Source organism: Dermacentor variabilis, chromosome 3 (assembly GCF_050947875.1).
Source record: "Dermacentor variabilis isolate Ectoservices chromosome 3, ASM5094787v1, whole genome shotgun sequence".
Classification (NCBI taxonomy): Eukaryota; Metazoa; Arthropoda; class Arachnida; order Ixodida; family Ixodidae; genus Dermacentor; species Dermacentor variabilis.
Window position 1 is genome coordinate 9,230,054 of NC_134570.1, and position 24,680 is coordinate 9,254,733.

The following is a 24,680-nucleotide window of genomic DNA, read 5'->3' on the forward strand; positions in this document are numbered from 1 at the left end:
ATGGTGTTACCGTGCCGCACACTGGGCTGAAAATTACTGGCAACCGCACCTGCCTTCCGCTTGTCAATTTCGCGCTAACCGCGCAAGTTCTGCCTCAGGAGATCTCCTTGGTTATAATTAGCGCTGTGCAGGAGGATGAGGTCGAGGCATTCACAGTGGAAGATCGTTACAGCTCAGCCCATACCGTGACGTCATCGCACGGTACTGACGTCGACATTAAGAAGATGGTTTCCTCTGACCCTACACCTGCTCAAGTTGAAGCTCTTTGCCGCGTTCTTGAAGGCTATCGCGACATTTTTGACTTTGACAATAGACCCTTAGGTCAAACGTCCGTCGTGACCCATCGCATAAATACTGGCGATGCGAACCCTATTCACCAACGTCCATATCGTGCTTCTGTGTCGGAACGAGCTGTTATCCAAAAGGAAGTCAGAAAGATGCTTGCAAAGGACATTATCGAGCCTTCCTGTAGCCCCTGGGCATCTCCCGTCGTACTTGTCAAAAAGAAGGATGGAACGTGGCGCTTTTGTGTAGATTATCGCCACCTTAACAAAATCACAAAAAAGGACGTGTACCCTTTGCCACGTATTGATGACGCTCTAAACTGCCTGTACGGTGCCACCTATTTTTCTTCTATCGACTTACGGTCCGGCTACTGGCAGATATCCGTCGATGACATGGACCGAGAGAAGACTGCTTTGTTACCCCTGACGGCCTTTATCAGTTCAAGGTGGTGCCTTCCGGTCTCTGTAACGCGCCCGCCACCTTCGAACGAATGATGGACTCTTTGCTTCAGGTGTTCAAGTGGTCCGCCTGTTTGTATTATCTGGACGACGTCATCGTTTATTCGCCCACATTCAACACGCATCTAGACCATCTTTCAGCAATTCTTGACGTGTTTCGCCGCGGCGGTCTCCAGTTGAACTCTTCAAAATGTCATTTCGCTCGCCGCGAAATCGCCGTCCTTGGACACCTCGTAGACGCTAGAGGCGTGCGACCCGATCCGGACAAAATTCGCGCCGTTACGAATTTTCCTGTTCCGAAGTCTACCGAGGACTTTCGTAGTTTCGTAGGGCTGTGCTCGTATTTCCGACGCTTTGTGAAGGAGTTTGCGACCATCGCACGTCCCCTTACCTACCTGTTGAAGAAAGACGCCCGTTTTTCTTGGGGTCCTGACCATGCCGCATCTTTTTCGCAGCTGACTACTCTCCTTACCACGCCTCCAATTCTGGCCCACTTTGACCCGTCTGCCTCAACGGAAGTTCGAACTGATGCCAGTGGTCATGGCGTAGGAGCAGTGTTAGCACGGCACCAGCGTGGACATGATCGCGTTATAGCATATGCCAGCCGACTTCTATCACCCGCTGAGCGCAATTATTCAATCACAGAGCGCGAGTGCCTCGCTCTTGTGTGGGCTGTTTAGAAATTTCGTCCATAATTGTACGGACGCCCCTTCTTTGTCATCACTGATCACCACGCTCTCTGCTGGCTATCCTCGCACAAGGACCCCACGGGACGCGTCGCTCGCTGGGCGTTACGCCTGCAAGAATATACCTTCTCCGTGGTTAATAAGACGGGACGCTTGCACCAGGAGGCCGATTGTTTGTCCCGCTACCCCGTCGACGAACCGGCTGATGCGGACGCCATCGCCTGCGTTTTCTGTGTGTCCCAGTTGCTTCAAATCGGCAACGAGCAACGGCGCGATCCTTCATTACGAGCCCTCATCGACCGTCTGGAGTCAACTCCTGGCGACGCCTCTCTCCGGATGTTTCTCCTTAAGGAGGGGGCATTATACCGCCGCAATTTTGATCCACACGGCCTTGACCTTCTGCTCGTCATTCCATCGCACGTGCGTTCGACTGTCCTCCAGCAACTTCACGATGCTCCCTTGGCTGGACACTTGGGCGTCTCGCACACATACGACCGTGTACGCCGTCGATTCTTTTGACCGGGTCTCGCCCGCTCCGTGCGGCGCTACGTTGCCGCTTGTGAGCCCTGTCAGCGCCGGAAGAAGCCCTCCACACCTCCAGCTAGATGTCTCCAGCCGATCGACATCCCACCCGAACCCTTTTTCCGTGTTGGTCTAGACCTTCTTGGACCATTTCCTCTCTCGGGCTCCGGAAATAAATGGGTCGCCGCCGCTACCGATTATGTTACGCGGTACGCAATGACCAGAGCCCTCCCGACAAGTTGTGCTACTGACGTTGCTATCTTCTCTACGCCGTCATTTTAGTGCACGGTGCTCTGCGCCAATTACTCACTGACCCTGGCCACAGCTTTTTCTCTGCAGTCGTCGAGGTCATCCTCCGCTCCTGCTCGACAAAGCACAAGTTCAGCACGTCCTACTACCCACAGACGGGCCTCACGGAGCGCCTCAACCGGACCATCACTGACATGCTTTCGAAGTACGTTGCGACCGACCACCACGACTGGGATCTTCACTTACCATATGTGACGTTCGCGTATAATTCATCGCGTCACGACACCGCCGACTATTCACTATTCTATCTACTATATGGCCGAGAACCCGCGTTGCCCTTGGACACTTTGCTGCCCTCAGCCACACGTTCCGCCACTGAATACGCCCGCGACGCGATCGCACAGGCCGACCAAGCACGCCAGCTCGCCCGCACCCGTCTCGAGGCCTCACAGGAGCATCAGAGACGCCTCTATGATTGCCACCATCGCGACATGCACTTTTCTCCGGGTTCTCTGGTGCTTCTCTGGTCACCCATTCGACGTGTGGGCCTTTCCGAAAAGCTGCTGTCGCACTACACTAGCGCATACCGTTTGGTGCGACAAGTGACCGATGTCACGTATGAAATCATCCCTGCAGACCACTCAGCGTCATCTTCAACTGAAAGTGACATCGTTCACGTGGCGAGACTGAAACCGTACCGCACACCTTTCACCGCGGATATGTAGATTAAGCACTGGGACGGTGCCTCTATCACCGGGGGTGATGATAAGGAACAGCCGCCACAGTGTGGCTGCACTGAGGAGGAAGAAGACGACGTGGTGCCCCGTTGATATAGCGTCGCCATCTTTGCCGCCGTTGGTCTACGTGTAAATATATTGTAAATAGACTTGCACATCAGCTACACGTAACAATATGTGCATACATACACTCTTAAAACGGTTGCACCCATTGGGGTGTATATTTGTCCCACAACAAAAATCGTCATCTGCCTTGCTTGCGTTTCCTTTCTTGAAAACTCGGCACTCGCTACTGTCCTGTCGAGAATCCTGTGTCCTGCTGATAACGCGCAACCCGTTCGTTACTGGCAAATACCGGGCTCGCTGCGTTAAAGAAAGGAAACTCGGGCAAGACAGATGACGATTATTGTTGTGGGACAAGATGTGCACCAAAGGGTGTAATTTTTTTAAGAGTATACACACACGCTCTTCTAAGCTTTCTTATTCACTGCCTACCTCTAGCACGTGACCGGCTTCCCACACTTCAAACGCATACTTCTTTCTTTCACTTTGACACTCTTGATGCTCACGTGTTAAAAGGCGGGTCCGTAGCAGACAGAGTAAAAGGTCGAAAGCGTTTCAATAATATTGCGAGCAGTTAGGTATTCGCAAAGTTTACAGAGAGAACATACGGGCCTTATAATCAACAGTCCCAGTGCAACAATGGTCTGAAGGACTGCGTGCCACCAGGGCTGTTTACTCGATACTCTTACAACTGAGTAAGAGCGCTCAACCTCGCACAAAATGCTGCCCAATTCAATGTCCTCGATAACGGGTCGTTGTTATAGTGTCACGTGTACTTATTTGTCTTCAGCGGCTAAGAAATATTCAAAGCAATCGCCCGGCGCCTCCGGACGCGCCTTTCTGTATGGGAATGCTATCACTGGCTCTAGCTGTTGCCTGTGTTGTCGACAAGCGTTGCGTGATCAGACTGCGCGCCCGACGAGAGTGGTGGTGTACATTTGATGACTTAGGCGTGCACTAGCGATTACGCTGGAAGGATCAATAAGCCATGTAGAAATAATCGACGCTTCTTATCCGCAAATAAGATTTTCGATAATCGACGAGTGTGCTCGCCGCTATCATTGTGCGGGGTGTCACTTGTTTTGCTGGGCACAGGTTCGCCCGTTAAATAGTTAGTTTCGTGACTTGCGTTGTGCCACTGTGGTTGTTCAGCATCACTACAACGTGACGTCTGGTGAAGGTGCCTTTGCGTTCATGTACCGGACGACCCCGTCAAGCTCAAACCTTGAAGACAACGCCCAGCCGGTCCATCGACCTAGTCGCAGGTTAGAAAACCTGCTCCCAGAGCACGGACTTCTAGAGACGACCAGGGAGATCGTGACCAAGTCAGGAGCCACGATGACGGACCCAGCATCTTCAGCAGCCACCGTACTTCGACAACCCGAGAGCCACCTTCCGTGGAGCTTCATCGGATGACCCCGAAATCTGGCTGGAGACGTTCGAAATAGTGTCGACCTACGAGCGCTGGGACTCTTAAGACAAGCTTCGCCACCGGCATTTTTCATTGGAAGACTCCGTGAGTACCTGGTTCGAGAATCGGGAGCCTCTTCCTAAAGACGTTCATAAGCGTCGTCCGAAGAGAACAGGCCGAAGTTCTACTGAAAATCCGGCTACAGCTACCGAACAAGAACATAGAGGTCTTCAAGGAGGTGATGACTCGCTTGTTCAGCCACACTGACCCCGACATGTCCGAAGAAAAAAAATTCCCTTCTTGATGCGTGGCTTGAAGCATGAAATTTTAGCAGGAATGATGCGGAGCTCGCGAAGGACAGTCGAAGAGTGTATTTCTGAGGCCACCATCATGGAAAAGACACTACAGATGCGAAACAGGGAGTACGATCGCCCTACGCTGACGAAAAACCGCGCCGACGGTCAAGCTCTAGGCACTAACGACCTGAGCGAGAACATCAGAGCGGACGCGCGGGAAGAGCTACAAAGGTTGTTTCCTTCGTCCCAGCTCAAAGTGGCGGCGATCTCTGACATTGTCCGAGACCTGATCGAGCAGTCAATGCGAGCTCCTGCATCGCCTCAGCCGGACACAATGAGCTACCCTGTTCTCGCCCGCCGTCCCGTTCCTCCTCCTCGCTCACGCCAGGGCCCGGTAACGCCGTGATTCGGCAGACACATTAGTGTGCCTGCGTATAGTAGAATTTGACGTTTCGAATGTGGTGTTGAGTCTATTTAACCATTTTTCCTCATATGTTGCCACGGTGCACTTGTTCGTGCAGCGTGCAAATTCAGAGCTGTAGGTCCGCGGTTGGAAAGCACATATAGGGAGCTTGAGACAATGTAGCTGCATTCGCATTGTCAACTCATTTAGCACTTTTATTGCCTACTCTACCGCCAAGTGCATATATATATATATATATATATATATATATATATATATATATATGTATAATGATGGGAAATAAATATCGTTATGATAAATTTAGCCAATGGTTCGTGTTGCTTCTGGAGCAACACTAACACTCGCAAACAAGTTTTTAGCACGATTTCACGCTGTTTAAATAACTCGCATGTCCCGATAGCCTTGTTTACCGAATAGGAGTCTCAAGGCATGACATCATCTTTTACGATGCTACAGAACAGCCGAGAACGTGCTGCACGAAGTTGCCGGCCCGTGCAGTGTGGCTGGCGCATTCTCGAGGCGCGCTGCAATTGCAGTCAAGCCTGCACTGCAACGAACGGCGCCGCGCATTCTGAGATCTACGATGCAATCTTCGTGTCATTCTGTGTTATGTTACAATCACCATTTTAACATTGCAGTGCTTACAATGAGATACTTTTCTGAAAGGGCTGGTACCACTCAATATACAAGTGCAACAAGGTCAGAGAAGGATACCGCGTAAGTGCCGACATTTTTTTCCACCTTCGATTTGGGATTTCACCAAACCTGCATGATTTTGTCCGAAGGCTCATGCATCGTACTTTTTTACTCCTGTTTCCATAGCCGTATCATTACTGTATGAACAAGAGGATAATATACAGTGATGCTGTACCCACGCAGTAAGCATACGTTTTCTTCCTTGCACGACTCAGTGGTTATATTTTACTATGAAGTAAGAAGCGATCACTTCTTTCAACCCTGCGCTGTGTATATGTGTACGCCTATGTGTACGTAGAGCTATTTAAGTGAATTCGCAAATGACTTGCTTCCCTCGAATGGTCGGTTTCTTGTCCGTAGTTTCCGTCAGACACGTTAGAGTGCAACATGGACGCTTGACGTGTACAGCTGACTGGGCGCCCCACGGTCTTGGAAGTTGGGGAGTTTCAGAAATAGGGGGGCCGAAGCGAGGAAATAGAGTCCGCCAAGGTGTACAATAGAACGCAAAGCGTCTAAAGTGGCTTTTTGCGTCCGCTAAGCCGATTAGGTAGGCTATTTCTAAAACTCCCTGTTACCATTTTGACCCAAGCAGTCAAATAGAGCATCATGCGCAGATAGTGATTAAACTGAGTCCACTTAGGGCCAAAATATTCCACGCAGGCCGTAGTCAAGCAAATAGCCTCTCGCTCATCTTAGCGAGTTTGATTTTCAACCACCGTATGGCGCAGTGTTGCGCTTCGGCTTCGCAGCACATTAATGCCGCCGCTTGTGTGCGTGCCGGGAATGAGACGCGACGATGCCACCGGCCGCCGGAACGCGCGCCGACGACGCAGAACGCGAGCGCGCTTTTTACAGGCGGCCCCTGCGTTCCGTCTCGCGCTTGGTGTACGAACAGCGCTGCGTTGTCGCCGGGATGGTGGGCTGGCACTGAACGGTGGGATGATAGGAGAGCAATCCTCGCATTGTAGTCGGATGAAAAAAAGAGCTCGCGCGAGAGATAGATTAGCTTTATTTTACGAATGGCTGTTTCCCTTTTGTCCCATATCTTGGGTAATGTTCTGGACATTGTCGGGAATCTGCTCAGCTCTAATTAGCTCAAAATGAAGCCATCGCAGAATTTCCGATGTCTGGAATAGCACCCCACACGGGTCCTGTAGGCTTCCGGTGCAAAACGCGTTCACACATGCCCTCCTACGAAGGTGCGGCCCTCTGTTGTACAAACTGCCAGCGCCTTCGAGGGCGAGAAACTCGGCTCCATCTTGCTGCTGAGTTTGTCGAGTATGATCTTTGTCTTTTTTGCCCTTGGCGTGCAATCGCCGCGTTGCCGCTATAGGCGCGGGGCTGTGCGTCGCGAGTGTTCCAGAAAGCCGTGTCTGTTTGCGTGCACCTACACTCGAATCATCGCAATGAGCGCCGATTGATCACGATGTCGTGGAGAGTACGGGGGCCGAATGTCAACCATGTCATCCGACCAGACTATCGACACACCGAAACGCGGTCTCCTCAATTTTGCCGAAAATAGAGCTGTGTTTTCCGCTAATAATGATGGCGCTTTAACTACAAGGCGTGTACGCGTATTCGAAATTCCGAATGCGAATCAAATATACTTTACTATTCAATTCGAGAATTCACTATTTCAAATTGTCGGATATTAAAATGTGTTCCAATACTATTATAAGGGATAACAACGGTTCTTGCAGTCTGCAGGAGGAAGGAACGACGCAAGTGGAGATTGTCACGAATAATATGGCACTGCACACGGAGAACCGCGGTTGTTGCGCAGGCGCACCAGCGACCGCATAGAAGAGATCACCTCTGCACAGCAGTTTCCAGTCGCTAAATTAGCACGGCTCGTGTTTCGCACTTTGGAAATTTGTTGTAGAGAAATCAATTAATCATTTGGCCAATCTCACCGTGTTTGGATTGCAGGGCCCTTCACTAGGTCTGGCCATATTGAGCTGACAAGCGCAGAGCATACATTGTGCGATAACGATCGTGTCTGCAAAGTATTACATCTCTACGCGCCGCGGAAAGATCTGAAATTTCAAACCGAGTGCCATTTGTCCTTCTGCTCGTGGCCGCCGCGCTCCAAGCCGGAGGATGACGTACTTGTGTGCCTGCGCCTTGTGTGCCACGGTGTGACGTCGCTCGTAGTGACACGTAACTTCCAGAATTATTCAAGACAACATCTGTTATCTGTGCGATCTGTTGCTTGAATTGACGAATTGAAGTTTGGAGAAACAATAAAGCACACAAACGGAATGTCTGCGTGCTTTTTTGTTTTACTTCGCACCAAAGCAAGAGAGATTTACTTCCGCTTCGTCTGCTTGTTCCCACGGTCGTGTGGTCACGCGCGCAGGTACCGGAACTGCCATTTTCTACCGTGTTCCACTCTGTGATCATGCTCTGCAATCCTCTTGTTCTGCCTCAGTATTCGTGTAGCACATAATTATACCGCTAGTCATGTGTCCTTGTGCACAGTGCGCAAAATAGTGCGCCGCGCGATCGAGACAACAGCTCGCGTTACGCCATCAGCGGAAGAGCGTAGCGCCGAAAAAGAAAGCGAGGAGAAAAAAATGAAGGCGGGGCCTCTGACGTATGCGTGACGTGATCCTCGAGTTCCGGTATGGGAGAACGCAAGGAAGGAATTTCGCTTGCAGAGGCTAGACGGGGCGAGTGGAGAGAGCGTCTTCTTGGCACTGGAGCCCGCCTGCTGAAATCATGGGTTCGTGGCACTGAAATATTTCTGTCTCGGCTATAAATGAACCGATTTGAAAAACTTCTTGCTGCAGAACGCTTCCTATAGGACACGTAACAACTTCCAGCGTATAACCAAAATTTGCTATGAGGCCTGGTGAGGGACCCTTTAAGACGACATGCGCTGCTGTAGTATTACAATTACATGCTTAAACTACTCTACTGCGTGCTCATAAGAACTGATGCGCAAAAGGGACGAGGACAGGAGCAAAGAAAACGACGAGCACTCTCACGACTGAAGAACGCTGCGCCGTTTCTTTTTGTTTGTGTCCTACTGTACATCAGTTATTATGAATCCGTTAAGACTCACCCAACTTGCAGTCATTCTACTACGTGCATAGCGATAATAGCGCTATTCTGATACCGCTATACAGCCCTAACCCCTTTTCCTCTCTCTTCCGTACAGCGAAGGACACCGTCCCCTGTGGCCTGTGTACGGCGAATACAAGTACGTGCCGCCACAGCGCTGGCTGCACAACATCGAGGTAGGCTGACGTCGAAATACGTCAAGTTTCTGGGCTGTGTGGCAGAGCGTGCACAATGGGGCGACGTTGCACGCCGCCCAAGTGCTTCCAGTGTTGCGAAATTTACAATTCTGCAACTGAATTTGCTAATCAGTCTTTTGAATAGCTGTTTCTAGGTTATATGTATATATAATACTGCTAATTGTTTTTGGTAGGAAGAATTCTGGCTTATTTTATAAGAGCGCCGAACGGTGCCGAACCGACGCATTCGGAGATTACAGTGGGCTGACCGTAGTGAGTAAGTGAGTGAGTGAGTGAGTGAGTGACTGAGTGAGTAAGTGAGTGAGTAAGTGAGTGAGTAAGTGAGTGAGTGAGTGAGTGAGTGAGTGAGTGAGTGAGTGAGTGAGTGAGTGAGTGAGTGAGTGAGTGAGTGAGTGAGTGAGTGAGTGAGTGAGTGAGTGAGTGAGGTGAGCGAGTGACTGAGTGAGTGAAAGAGAGAGAGAACTGGTCCAGAGAAGACGCAGGAGAGACCGCGCGCCACCCGGTTAGTCCCACGTAGGGTTGCCCAAGCCGAGCTTGAAGGCCCGATCGCGGGCACTCTCGACGGCAAGGATCTATGGTCGTTGAGTTCGGGGCTGCCCAAGAGCGCAGCTCACCTCCTCGCTGAAGGAGGAGCCAATGGCTTCACACTGCCGCAACACATGATCCAATGTTGTCGTTACACCACAGGCAGAGCAGGGTATATCTTTCAGGGTATATTTCATGAAGAATTAACCGCAAGGTTAGGATACTCACGGGCTTGTAAAAGTCGAAAGGTCACCGCCCGCGCCTCGCATAAGGCAGGGTGCGGGAGAGGGAATACCTGTCTTGAAATATAATAGTGTGTGATGACCTCTTTGAACGTGAGCAAGGGTTTCCCGCGGCGCAGGGGAACTGCGGAGGCGGCCCGGTCAGCGAGTCCTCGCGCGGCCTCGTGCGCGCCCTCGTTAAGGTTAGAGGGAGAGCCCTCAGTCGACCCCCAAGTGAGCGAGAAACCAAGTGAGAGAATGGGAAGAGACACTTTTGGCGCTTTGGAGAATGCGGAGGGCCTGAGGGGAGACCATCGCGGCTTTGTAGGCCTTAATGGCTGCCTTGGAATCTGTTGTAGCGCGAGTGACAGCAACACACGCAGTAGGCGCAAGCCAAAGAATTGTTTATTGCAGATAGCGTGGCTGCTTTCATGCAGTGCGCATTTGGTCACGCATGCGCACTTCGTGCGATGAACGGGCTTCCGATGACGCGACGCGGCACTTCCTTTCTCTTAGAAGCCTATTATATCGGGAGGTCTTCTTGCGCGCGTAGAACGCCTGGGAAATCCGAGACTGTCGGTTCTCTTGAGGTTGTCTCATTGGGAGACCGGGCTGTACCAAGTGATACGTCTGATGGCGGTTCGGTGTCTTCTCCTGCTGAGGGTTGGTCGCGCTGCGAGGCTTGGTGGCCTGAGGGTCTATCACTTCGCGAGGTGTGGTGTTCTGAAGGCCGAGTTGTGCTGAGTTCCTGTTTTAACTCTGCCATTGTGTTCCGTGGTCGCACTTGATCCACGTGATGGCACTGCACTCCTCCTCCGGTGTCCACTATAACCAAGCGCCTAACTCTTGTTGACGTCACCGTGCCGGGCAAATATCTCTGGCCGGCTTGATTGTAATGACGTGACCAAACAGGTGCTCCCGGAGTAAGCAACTGCAACGTCGGTGCCGAGGGCGTGCCCACCGTGGAATCCCGCGGTGCCACCTCCTGCCCTTGAATATGTTCACTTAGATGGGTCCTTGGTTGAAAACCGAGAAGCATCCCGGCGGGCGATTTCCCTTCTCGAGTCGGCGTCGTCCTGTAACGCAGCAAGAAGTTGTTGACTGAGTAGACTTCCGGCTCATTTTTCTTCATTCCCTCCTTAATGGTGCACACAGCGCACTCCGCTAATCCGTTTAACTGAGGGTAATACGGAGCGGAGTTAACATGACGCACATGGTTATCTTTGAAGAATCTTTCAGTCACTGCACTGTTAAATTGCGGCGCATTGTCGGAAACGGCAGGCCAAAACGCGCGACGATCCCCCCAGAACTTGCACCGTGGTTTCTGCACTTGCTGCTTTAAGGGGTACTGCCTCCATCCATTTCGTTTCCGCATCCACTACCACCAAGACCATGCTACCTTCAACCGGACCAGCAGTCGACATGCAGAGGAAACCAACGTTTGTTGTTCTTCGGCCAGCTTAAGGGGACCTGGCCCGCTGGCATGTGCCAACACTGCACACATTGCTGGCAGCTTTGTACCATCTTTTCTATGTTGCGGTCCAATCCGGGATGCGTATTTACAATTGCTAGTAGGTACAGCGGGGCATGGCACTTGCGCAGACGCCGGACGTTCGCGCGCATACGTGGGTAAGAGAGTGTGCGAGAGATGAAATGTGGGGACTTTTGCTCCTTCAATATATATGACTCTGCCTAGGCATTACGGAGGAGTTTCTTAGCGCGTGTTGTGCGCGCTTGTCCCTAGGCGTGCCGGCAGAAGTTGCGGGGTGCGGTAGTGCTGAACTTAGCATCGTAAGTTCGCGGCTGGACGTAACTATATTTATTCAATCGTGTTTTTTTACTAATTGAAAGAACGTGTCATTTTTTCGCATTATTGGCGGCGCCTCCAGGACACCAAAGCGGCAACGGAGACACGAAAGCTGGAACCCGGACTGGTCCGTGGGTTGGGGCTCGCAGAGGCCTGCGCGTGCCAGAGGTATATAAGATCGGCTGTCCGTGATAGCGGACAGCCAATTTTTTTTTTATGCGAACACCCCCTGGCACGCTTCGGACTCAGCGGCCACAACCCGCGGGCCGCCCTGCCTCCAGGTTTGATCCCCCCGCTACCCTTTGGGTGCCCCGGAGATTCTGCGCCGCCTGCTTTATTATAACCTCAGGTGCTCTCCTGAGGCCTCCGTCTGCCGGTTACATGTTCCCTAAAGGAGCAGTACTTGTAAAAAATCCAATCTGTCGTCGCGACGAAAAAAGTGACCCGCGACTTATACAACACCAGTCAGAACCTTGCCGCTTCAGACAAAGAGATCACCAAGTGGGGCGTCGGTGCCCACTGCCTCACCGCGCGGGCGGCTAGCGGCGGAGCGAAAACAAACTCGACTGCACTCCGCAATGCCGGCATGTCCAGGGGACAAACGCATGCAGCACGCGCAAAGAAACCACCTCCATAGTGCCTAGGCAGAGTCACACATTCAAGGAGCAAAGGTCCCTAGATTTTCTCTCTCTCACCCACTCATACTGGCGCCTGCGCAGAAACATCGAGCGTCGCGAAAAACGCCCCACCCCACTGTACCTACTAGCAATTGTAAAGATGCATCCGGATACCAAAACATCGTGCGCGCCAGGCGCTTCATTGCCGTCATGCCTGGATGGGTCTGGTGAAAATCCTGTAGAATAATTGACTGCACATCCTCGGCCAAAATAACCCGATGACCCCAGTAGATTAGTCCATTACTCACAGTAAGTTCATGTCTGCGGGTGAAGTACGGCTGAAAACCCTGCTGCTCCCGTCTCATTTGGTTTGGACAGCCGCGCAGAATCCATGTCTTCACTTGTTGGAGAAGGACGTCATCGCTTGCGCTGTCTGCCAACTGCTGTGCACAAAGAGAAAAATCTGTCAAGGCTTGCGCATGCAGCACATATTCTACAGGATCATCTTCATCGGGTTGCCCACGTTCTGGCAGAGGTAAACGGCTCAAGGCGTCGGCGTTCACGTTCAACGGTCATTTCCGATAGTCTGTGTCATACTGATACGCCGATAAATGTAGTGCCCATCGCTGTATCCTAGCCGCCGCCATTTGCGGAATAGGTTTGTCGCGATGAAACAGCCCCGTCAATGGCTTATGATCTGTTATCAAAAAAAAATTTATTACCAAAAACATAGTCTAGAAATGTTGTCGCATCGAAAACTTGTGAGAGCGCTTCCTTTTTCAGTTGCGAGTAATTGCGCTCCGCCGGTGCTAAGTTTCTTGAGCGAAAGGCTATCGGATAATCTTCGCCATTGATACGATGGAACAGTACTGCGCCCAATCCGACCGACGACGCATCGCACTCCAGTCGAAGGGTCTTTTGTGGGTCATAGTGTACAAGAAATTTAGCTTTACACAAGGCACTCTTTACTTCTTGATACGCTCTGTCTTCAGACGACTCCCATTTCCATTGCATACCCTTTGCCAGCAAGCGATATAAAGGAGCTAGCGCAGTTGACAAGTTGGGCAAGAATCTCGCGTAGTATGTAACCAAGCCCAAGAAAGATTTCAGCTGGCTTACCGGTGTTGGCTTCGGCGTGGCTAGCACAGCATCAAGGTTGTGCTGCAGTGGTTGAAGACCTTTAGCATCGATGCGATGCCCAAAAAATGACACTTGCGCTTCCCTAAACCGGCATTTGGCTTTGTTCAACTTCAAGTTGTGTTCACGCAGCCGCTGAAACACCTGCCGCAGTACGGAGGCCGCGTTTGGTTCGTTCTGCCGAAGAGCAGGTTGCGGTGAAGGAACGACAGCGGGAGCGGGCCGCGCGTCGTGCGTTCGACCGAAGAACAGACGGCGTTTCACGAACGCCGCCGGGAACTCGCTCGGGAAAGGCCTTTGTAGTCGACGTGCCGACCTTGCCGTGAGGGAGCGCAAAGCCGAGGCGTTACGACAACGAAGAGCCGTGGATCCCGAGCTTCGCTTGCACCCCTCTTCACAGTAGTGTAAGCGCGGTCAATTTTTTTTTTTTCACTCATGTCTGTTTGACGGAAGTCGTCTCCGGCTACGTTATACCATCAGTAGTGAAAGATTGCTTTCGCGAGCGTTCCGAAGAAAGGACCAGTGCTCACGCAAAACGGCCGACTGTCCGCCGCGGAAGCAGCTCGTGTGCCTGTCGCCATCCGCACAGGTTTCTGTCAAGCCCAAGCACATGACCCTCGATAAAATAAAATGGTCGCGGCGCACACGCACTAAAAAAAGTTTACACGCTTTGGGGTGAATATCTGCCACACAACAGTAATCGTCATCTGCCTTGCTTGCGTTTTCTTTCTTGAAAACGCCGCGCCCGCTACTTTCTGGTAGGCGATGCTATGTCATGCTGATAAGGCGCATGCCGTTCGTTACTGGGAAGTACCGCGCTCGCAGCGTTAAAGAAAGGAAATGTGGACAAGACAGATGACGTTTATCGTTGTGTGGCAAGATACGACTCAAAGGGTGTAAACTTTTCTTAGAGTGCAGCACAGGATCCTATGCTGGTTGCCTGCGCCAAATTCGCAATAAAATTGGGATGTGCAAGTTTGATTTGCTTTTAATGTTATGGCTGAGCCCACTAAAACTAAAAGAACATTTTATAAATAAAGAAAAAATAGTAAAAGAATATAGTGATCATCATAAGCAACAGCTTATTTCTTTATGTCCACTACTGGACGAAGGTTTCTCCAAGCGATCTCCAGTTACCCCGTTCTTGCACTAGCTGATTCCGATTTGTGCCTGCAAATTTCCTAATTTCATCACCCCAACTAATTTTCTGCCGTCGTCAACTGCGCTTCCCTTCCCTTGGCACTTATCCTGTAAATCTAATGGTCCACCGGTTATCTAGCCTAGGAATTACATGGCGTGCCCAGCTTTATTTACTTCCCTTAATGTTAACTAGAATATCGACTACCCCCTCTGCTCTCTTATCCACACCACACTCTTCCTGTTTCTTAAGAGGAAGCTTTAGCTCGAGTGCCCTAATCTAAATACATGTAAAAGGAGAATTCGTTTTTCTCGGCAACCACTGCACCAAATTTGACTAGGTTTGTTGCATTTAAAAGACAAACTTAAAATCTAGTGACTGTTTGTTTCGAATTTTTGAGTTAGGTCGTCAATTTTTTATTAAACATTGGCAAAAATCGAAAATTTTCAGAAATCTAAACTATCAAGTTTACAACTCTGTAACTCAACCACTAAAAATGATAATGCAATTCTGTGAATTGCATCGAATAGTACATCTAAAGCGGACAAAACTGACATGCTACACATGAATATAAAAAAATTTAATCATAGGGAAATACAACTTTTGTAAAACCGTTGTAAGCAACATAACAAATTCACGTAATATGAAAATGACATATTGAATTTGTCCGCTTTGAATGATCTAATGGATGCCGTTTACAGAACTGCGATATCAGTTTTTGATGCAGAGCTATGAATTTGTAAACTTCGTGCTTCTATTTTTTTCAAATGGTCAAATATTTGAAAATCGTTTTAAGAAAATTGAAGCCCTAAATCGAAATTCCGCTTCAACAGTCACTAGAATGTAACTTTCTCTTTCAAATGCAACAAATTTTATCAAAGTCGGTCCAGGGGTTATCTCCCAAAAACGTTTTTGCGTTTTACATGAATTTGAATAGGCCGCGTCGGAGTTGGGCCCGAGCTAAAGCTTCCTCTGAACGTTACCCCTAACATTTTTCGTTTCATCGCTCTTAGGCCGTCATTAACTTGTCCTCGAGCTTCATTGTTAAGCTCCTAGTTCCTGCCCAAGCTTTTTTTCTATTTCTCACCATGAATGCCAAAACATGTCAATAGCTCCTATTCTTTACTCTATTCCTAAAATTCATATTACTAGCGATTACTATATTATATTAATTTTCTTATGACTCCGGGAAAAAGAATATAGTAATCGCTGGTAATATGCATTTGAGGAACAGATTAAAGAATAGCTGCTTATTAATTTTTTTTCTTTTTTTTTTGTATTCATTGTGAGAAAAGAAACAGTATCAAAATTGACATTTGGCAGTTTTTTTGTTTCGCAAGGTCGCCACCTTTGTTTATTCTCCCTGCATCCTCCTCATCTTTCCGAAATTTTTTACTGCTTCTTATGCCTTACGCCTGAATACGAATCGTGTGGCTTTTCAAGCGCCTAGGATGTCATGCAGAAGGAATGACTGGAATATCTCGCCAGTTCAATATTTATTCATTTTCAGAAATTTCCGGTGTAGTAAATACTGAAGATGTACTTGCCGTTGCATATATACAGCATGATCTGCCAACTACTAATGTTTATGCACGACGATCTATTTGGCGTCTTACTAAGTGGGCACTATAAATTGAGAAAAACGCACCAACTCGTTTTATACCGGCTGACTCCTCTGCATCTTCTTGCCAGAAAATGGCCACATGTAAGTGGGGCAAATTGGTGGCAAAAATTCCTTGAACTTTGTCCCAATCTTCCTTAGCCGTGAGCTCAGTCTGACGTCAGAGGTTTGGCTGTGTTCAGCAGATAGCCGTTCCAATGAACCGCAAGAGATCAAGAAACATAACTCGTCTAACGCGAACCTCGTCTTCACAGACGTGATCCAAGAAAATAATTTGTGCTTTTTTAGGTGCACCAATCATTAAAACCAAGAGGCAGATGTAAAGAAGTCATTTATTCCACGTCCACATTTCAAGGTCATTGTTTTATTCAATATCTTATTTAGGTCAATCACTAGTGCACAATCACTGCATTCCAGCGGTACCAAGACATGAGACAGAAACTCGTAACTAAACAAAGAAGCTAGAGAACACACTGATGACTGCGCGACTGGAACAAAAATACAACCCCCCCCTCCCCCCGAAGAAAAGAAAAGAACATCGACAATGACCGTCAATGTAAGCGAAGCAACCGAACCCTTCTAGAGAACTATTCCCTTTATTAAAGAAATGGTGCACTTGAATTAAAGCATATATTCGTTGCAGTGAGAATATTGTCGTTTCATTGCTTAATTCTATCCAGAACAATTCGTAGCAGTTTTTTGTGTGGCTACCAGCCGATTCGTCGTGATTGTGTTCACTCCAGCGCCGCAAGCACCGGCGTGCAAGGCAACCGGCATTCTGCCCTCTCGCTGCCGAGCCGCAGCCACCACAGTGAGAGACAGAACTCTGCCGCAGTTTTAGCTGACTCCAGGGCCTCGCTTGCGGCTTTCCCCAGTGCTGATTCGATGAACGCAGCGAGGAACGTTCGGTTTTGCGTTTAGAAGGCTCGAGTGAGCCATCCAGTATTCGGGGCCAAGGATAGTTGGCTTTCTGAAGGGAGTCGAGTGGTGGGGTGGGATATCAGTGCCAGAATGTCTGTTCAGTGTTGGCGTGTTGTTGCTATTTCGAAGGTGGTGAGTCTGCTGGGCCATAGATATGGTGCAATCTAGCAGATGCGGATAGGGTGTTGCTTTGTGCTTGTCTTGCCCTGGCTGCGTTGCAGTGATGTGCACATTTTGTAAAGACCCGTCTAGCCTCTTGATGCTGCTTTAACATGAGGTGCGTGGTTCGTAACAGCGTCGGGGTTGTACTGCGTATATCCGGTCTCCAAAGTAGAGCGTCTCGACGAGCAGGTCAGCCCATTCAGTTACCGTAGTCCCGCGTATCCAGATACCCAAATTATTTTTGTTCGTTTTCTGAGGCATTGGTGAAGTCTTTCGCTTAACTTCCTTGGCAGGGAGCTCGCTTGCACTATTCTGTAAGCGCGTTTGGAGTCCGTGAAGATTGTGTTGGTTGTGCAGTAGCTGGTACACGCTGCACAGCCCTGATTGTGGCTGTAAGCTCAGCCCCACGGGATTTCATAGGGAAAGGTGACTTCTGTTCATACGGGATGAGCGGCAGCGTCCGTTACGACTATGGCTGTAGCCTTGTCGTTGACTCTTGCACCGGTGAAGAGCTGTGTAAAGTGTGGTTTCTGGCGACCACAGAGGGCTCCCCACCACCTCAACTACTAAGCACCGCCGCCCAAGGACCTCCCGTCTCGAAGACGTTCCGCGACAAGTACGCACGCACCTTTTGCATCGGTGACAGTCCGACCACCAACCGCCACAAAGACGGGCGAAGGAGCCAAAGAAAGCTATTCGCTTTAAATTGATAGGCATGACATTAAAAAACAGGAAGACAGCGGTGTGGATTAGTGAGGAAACGGGGTAGAGTCTATATCCTAGCAGACATTAATTGGAAGAAATGTTGTTGGGCAAGCCGTATAATGCGTGCAAGCCTGATAACCATTGGTCTATCGGAGTTGCAGAATGGATACCTAGGAAGGAAATTAAGGAAATCGTATTAGGTGACGCCAGAGAACTAGGTGGTTTGATGAACGTAGAAAATTTTCAGGCTTAAGATGGAGTCGGACGATGCAGAATAAGAGTAAAAGGCGTCCTGTGGGAAGGGTCTTATTTATGTATTTATTTTCAATACTGCTGCTCTCCTTCGAGAGCGTGGCAGTTGGGCAGTACAATAATTCATCTGTACAGTGCAAGGAAAACAATGTATAGGTTACACAAAAGATGACATAAACAATGCAAGTTATACATATTATACAAGTAACACCATGTTAAGATCAAACGGAATAGTAAAAACGAAAGAAAGAATAAAAAAGACAAGAGGCACTGCGAGAAATGGCCAAGGAGAAACAGCACAGGTGTCATGAGGGGCAAGAGACAAAACAGAAATAACTAAAATTAAACTTCGAGCGTTTGAGAACCATTATAGCAAACGAATAAGCTGTCGTAAATGAGAAGGTTTATTAAAATTTCCCAACAAATAAAACAATCTTTGCCGGTGTCCCTGCATGCATATGTACTATTATACACACACAGTTTTTTTTCTTTTTGTGAGATAAATTCAGATAATGATTCAATGTTGGTGATAGGTATGTAGCATCAAGTTCGTTCCATTCTGCTAGTGCGAGCGCGAAGAAAGAATACTTAAATGTGTCATTTTTACACACGTATTCTGTCAATGTGTGCGCATGCTTATTACGTGTAGGTCGAGCCTCGGAAAATGAAATGTATTTGGCGGTATATATACTAATAGTTATTTTTATTACTTGAAACAAGAATTTTAAGCGAGCGTGTTTCGCTCTTGTGGATAGCGTTCGCAAGCTGGACTGGTTTAAAATATTTGTTGGCGAGTCTGTGCGTTTATATTTGTTATGGATGAACCTCACAGCTTTCCTTTGTATTGATTCTAGTTTGGTTATGTTAGTCAGTGTATGCGGAAAGCAGACTGTATTAGCGTATTCGAGAACAGGCCTTACAAATTATGTGTAAGCTAGCAGCTTTGTTGACCTGGTTGCTAGCGCCAGGCTTCTTTTTAAGAAAAATAGTTTGCGCAGCGCCTTTGAGATTATATTTCTGATATGTTTGTCCCATTTGAGCTCAAAGGTCAATGTAACGCCTGGATATTTGTGTTCTTCAACTTTGTTAAGTGGAGTACCGTTAATTGCGTACATAAAGATGGATGATACAGTTTTCCTGGCTACAGCCATGGTAGCGGACTTTTGTATGTTTATCTGCATCTGCCATTTAGTGCAACAATTAGCTATGTCAGCTAAAGAATCGTTTAATTTAATATCATCATTGTACTGATTAATTTCTCTGTATATGACACAGTCGTCCGCGAATAGTTTTATCTTGCAATTGATGTTAGCTTTGATATCGTTCCTATAGCATAAGAAAAGCAATCGTCTGAGAACAGACCCTTTAGGGACTCCGGATGTTCACAAATCACAAATTGCGAGTGGTTACTTAAGAAACCTTTTATCCAAACAGAAAGTTCTCCTATACCAAAAACATTTTCAACTTTAGCTATTAATTTCCTGCGATAAACACAGTCGAAAGCCTTAGATAAATCGAGTAGAATCAAGTCAATTTGACTGCGCTTGTTAACTGTAACAGCAAGATCGTCGACTAGTTCTGTTAGTTGAGTTACTGTCGACCCGCCGTGGTTGCTCGGGGCTATGGTGTTGGGCTGCTGAGCACGAGGTCGCGGGATCGAATCCCGGCCACGGCAGCTGCATTTCGATGGGGGCGAAATGCGAAAACACCCCTGTACTTAGATTTAGGTGCACGTTAAAGAACCCCAGGTGTTCGAAATATCCGGAGTCCTCCACTACGGCGTGCCTCATAATCAGAAAGTGGTTTTGGCACGTAAAACCCCATAATTTAATTTTTTTAGGAGAGAAAAATTTATGCGCTCTAGTAATGCTGTCATGTGCTTTAATATTATGTGTTCGCGAAGTTTACGTGATGTGCTAGTTAGTGATATGGGTCTGAAATTTGAAGCTAATGTTGTGTCACCTCCTTTGTGGATCGGGATTTCCTTTGCGATTTTCCAATCATGAAATAGTTGTGAAGTCGTAAGTGATTTCCGGAAAACTAGGCCAAAATATTTACTCTACCACTCTGCATATCTGTTGAGGAAAGTATTAGGTACATCGTCGGGGCCACTACCTTTCTTGGGGTCAAGTTTAAGCAGTAGATTGAAAATACCGGCATCCGTAATGTCTAGTTCATCGAATTTCGTGTGATGTTGCGTTGCAATTGCGGGAATAATATTATCATCTATAGTAAATACTGACCGAAAAAAAATTGTTATATGTGTTAGCCTTAACAGCATTTTTTTCAGGAAGAGGATGTGATGTAGCATTTTTATTGGCACGAAAGTAATTCCAGAACCTCTGGGGTTTATTAACAAGATAATTAGCTAGTGTTACATCAAATTAGTGCTGTTTAGCACGTTTAGCTTAAAGTTTGAATTCCACGATGGCGTCTGGTAATTTCTGAATTCTGGATTCTCCCCTGCCTTTTGGTTTTATCGCCTTACGTAACCTTTTCAAACGTCACTTTGCTTGAATGACTTCTCGCGTGATCCATGGATTATTTTTTGGAAGGCGCTGTTTTTGTAGGTACGCAGTAAGTGATGCAGTAAAGCGCAACCGATTTGACGTGAAACCAAAGGGAATTTACATCTACTGAAGCCTCGGCGCCAATTTCTGAAAAATGCTGGAATTCATGAGCGAGGTGCGTTAGTATACTGTTGTCATCAGCGTTTTCGAAGTCTGTTACTTCAGATACAGAAGAAACAGTGGTTATGGTGTCACCAAGAGGTACGATGCACACTGGTACGTCGTGGTCTGGCATAGAAGTGATTACTGAAAAAGATTAGATCAAGTATATTCTGAGTATTTCCCTGTGAGCGGGTGAGGCGCGAAACGATCTGATGAAGATTGAAGGTTAGCATGAGGTCAAACAATGCATCCGAAGCTGATGACGAGTAGGACATACTATTCCGGTCAATGTCCGGCAGATTACAGTCACCCATGAGGACAACGCGGGAACCAAACACGTGACGTTCCATGTAATCATGAATGACACTGATAGAAGCATCACCAGAGTTTGGGCTCCGATAAACACGACCTATGAATATGCTCGTACCGTCACAAAGTAGTTTGCAAAAAATAGCAGGTAATCTCCAGTAGGCGCAAGACTTCGGTAAGTGAGAACTGTCCATCTTCAATCGATGCCTTCTTTTTTTCTCTCGCGCAGCACGGAGCCGTAGTGATGCTATACCACCCGTGTGCAACAAGGTGGTTTGTGGAGAAGCTACGGAAGCTCGTAACAGGCTGCTTGAGAAAGCACATCATAACTCCCTATAGACAACTCACCCTTCAACGAGTAAGTTTTGATTCGCATGAGTAGGAAACACCCTAATGCCAGGCAAACAGATGTGCGCAGTGAACTTGCATGGCGGAGGACTTTGATTGATTGCTTCCTGAACCAGAAAATACAAGTAATTTATGGAGAAGCAAGTACGATAAAGGGTCATGAGTAATGAGCGAGGTGTCTGGAAAAGAAGCTGGGAAGGCCGCGTAATGCGTATGGCAAATAACCAGTGGTCTAATAAAGTTACAGGATGGGTACCAAGGGAAGAGAAGTGCAGTCTAGGACGGATCAGGTGGTGTGATAAAATGAGGGAATTCGTGGGCACAACTTGTAATCAGGTAGCACAAGAAAAGGGCAACTAAAGGTTGCCCAGGCAGTTTGGTTTTGTTCCGAATCGAGGTACCACAGCACCATTAAAAGAAATCTCAGATGAAGCATATTCCGCGCAACTTATTCACCTTTGCGCTGTTTCTAGACGTAGCCAAAGCCTTTGATACAATGAACCATAGCATCCTACTGGCGAAACTAATTTTGATGGGATTCAGAGGGCCATTTCACAACGTACTGCGAAACTACATGTGTGGTAGGTCGCAAATAGTTATGGCCGACAAGGAAACCGTCAGTAGCAAGCAATGGCATACAGCCGGTGTTCCCCAGGGATCGATTTTGTCAGCCTTATTGTTTAATATATTAATAAATGATCTTCCTACAGTAATTTCTAAAGGCACTGTCTATCAGTGTGCAGACGATACGGTAATTTTAACAAAGCATTTCAGTTATGAAAAGGCTGTGGGCGCCCTGCAAAATGCAAGACATAGTTTAATGCACTGGTTTGCGAAAAAATTGTATTAAGGTAAATATCAGCAAGACACAGTTAACATGTTTTAGAAGTCCCTAGAAGACCACAGCGATAAACATCCCAGTATACTTGCATGATCAGCACTGTGTTTCATTTACATGTACTCCTGTTAAGTATGTAGACTGTGTGCGGTATCCCGGTTTATTTCTTGATAGCAGCATGTCGTGGCATCATCATCTGGCCTATCTGTATGGTAAACTCAGGAGCGTCACTTGATTCCTTTTTAATATAAAAGGTTTCACACCATCATCTCTGAAGAAAACCGCATGCCCTCGCGTGTACAGCAGAGCACGGTACGGAATCACCGCATTCGCTCTCTGCGCCTTGCAATGGCAAACGAGAATTGACAGTTGATCAAAAAATATATTGAAAAGTGTTGCGTATGGATGTGGCCCAGCTGTCAGATGACTATTTCTTTTGGACATTCGGTTTCTCTTGATTTCAATCCTTATACAAGCAAACTGTCGTTCTCCGTAATTTTTGGAATGACGAATTCACTGAGAAACGTGCATCCTCGCGGCTCTTGAGGGACAGCAAGCGCGCCGATCGCCCGCGCGCGGCGGCGGCGCGCAAAAGGTGTTTCACGGTCTGCCTGACGAGTTATTGTTGGCTCAGTCAAAAGGTATTTTAAAGAATTGTCTACTGCAATTTGAGTTTTCCGTTGCTCTGTTGGGCGGGTTTCAAGTTTCAAGTTCATTACCATAAATGCAAGATACAATACACATATGAAGGTGATATATTCTCAGGAGGAGGCCCAAAAATAAGAAATGTGGGAGGGCCTCCTATCAGAATAGGATAAAATAATTTCAGTAAGCACAGGAATGAATTGACAAAAATATAATATATTGTTACGGAAGGATGAAAGAAGAGAGAGGAAGAAAAAGATCGCGAGACGCTGGCTGCTGCGTGTTGTTGGTGGTCAGCCATCTTAACTACTCTGACTTATCTTGTATATATATTGTTAATACAGTGTTTCTGTAACGGCTTGTCACCCGTTCACCGTCGGCGCGAAGTCGTCGACGGGGAATCCGGTTGGTTGTTCCGTACTCAAGCGAACACAGTCAAGGAGAAAGAGTCGGGAGAAAGAAAGAAAAAAATATATTTATAGACTGACAACGACAGACAATTGAAACAAAACACAAAAACGCAAGAACACTAACCCACATGCAGTTAATCTAGATCGATGATGAATACAAAAGAAATACAACGAACAGTTAACAATAAGCATAGAAATTGACACTACACAAAACACAGTTAGCGGTGGTCAACTCAACAGAGTTCAAAAGAAAACAAATGATGGCATACGCATGGCCGGGCAGCAACAAAAAGTCCATAAAGCGTGGAGTCGACGGCACAGCTTTCCCGAAGAACGCTGGCAAGCCGATCTCTTTGCGGTGGATGCCATTGCTGGGCTGGCCTTCCCGGGAGTCTAGGTCTGACGTCTTCCCTCGAGCAGGGTGAGCTAACGTGAGGGGAACAAGTGTGAGCTCCATTGCAGACGTTGGTTTGTCGTCTCTTTCGTCAACTAGTAACTCGCAGTTCAGGCGCTGCTAGGCGGCCCAGGCGACACTGGATGGCACTAGCTCATTGACGCTTTTCAGCAGATTGTAGGCTCAGCTTCTAGACTCTAGACTGCCCAGCTCGGTCTAAAGCCTGCGTTTAAATAACCTAATTTCCCTAGTTCCCTGTGGTGGGGAACGGCAGATATTGGTGACGGTCCAATCAAGTTCACCGAATTGGTTCCCGGCTCCTCCCAAGGTCTTGGCCGCACCCATATTAATTAGGGGCGAGGGAACGGGTGATTCCTCCCCGAATTTAGAGGTTCGTGCACTCGCATTGCACCACGCACGCACACCCTTGAGTCCGTGGGGGACCTCTATTGCTCATTCACAAACATAGGAGAAACGACGGCAGTCGGCCATACGGCGCTTTCGGCACACATACACTGTCGGCACTTCGCGGACACAGTATTGCATAGACACCAAATACTTCTGAGTATTCGCACCCCCGCCTTCTTAAAGCCCAGCCGCTGGCAGGCGTCGGCAAACTTCGGCACGCGCCGACAAGCGAACGACGAGCACATCATAATTGGATTTCTCCGTTCTTTCTGCGCATGCGCGAGGAGCAGTGGTCGCGAGAGAGAAAGGTGGGGACTTTCGGTCCTTGAGATTTCTCTTCGCCTAGGTACTACGGAGAAGAAAACTGCGTTCGTCCCTAGCCGAGCTGGCAACGCAATCGACAGAATGCGTGGCCGGCAAGGCGAAGAAGCCGTGGTCCAAGGTAAGCTTGTTGCTATTT

At 48.0% G+C, this 24,680-nt stretch overlaps 1 protein-coding gene across 6 annotated transcripts in view; it reads left to right on the forward strand.

Annotated features, from left to right (window-relative positions):
- LOC142575121 (uncharacterized) overlaps window positions 1-24,680 on the forward strand; it is a 261,480-nt gene that overhangs the window by 133,838 nt on the left and 102,962 nt on the right. For 5 of the 6 annotated variants that reach the window (XM_075684131.1, XM_075684134.1, XM_075684133.1 and 2 more), the window contains 4 exons: window positions 5,798-5,848; window positions 5,954-6,009; window positions 8,991-9,069; window positions 21,407-21,535. In XM_075684131.1, coding sequence (XP_075540246.1) covers window positions 5,798-5,848; window positions 5,954-6,009; window positions 8,991-9,069; window positions 21,407-21,535 — 315 coding nt within the window. The remainder of the gene's footprint in view (window positions 1-5,797; window positions 5,849-5,953; window positions 6,010-8,990; window positions 9,070-21,406; window positions 21,536-24,680) is intronic. The other variant, XM_075684135.1, reaches the window with a different exon arrangement.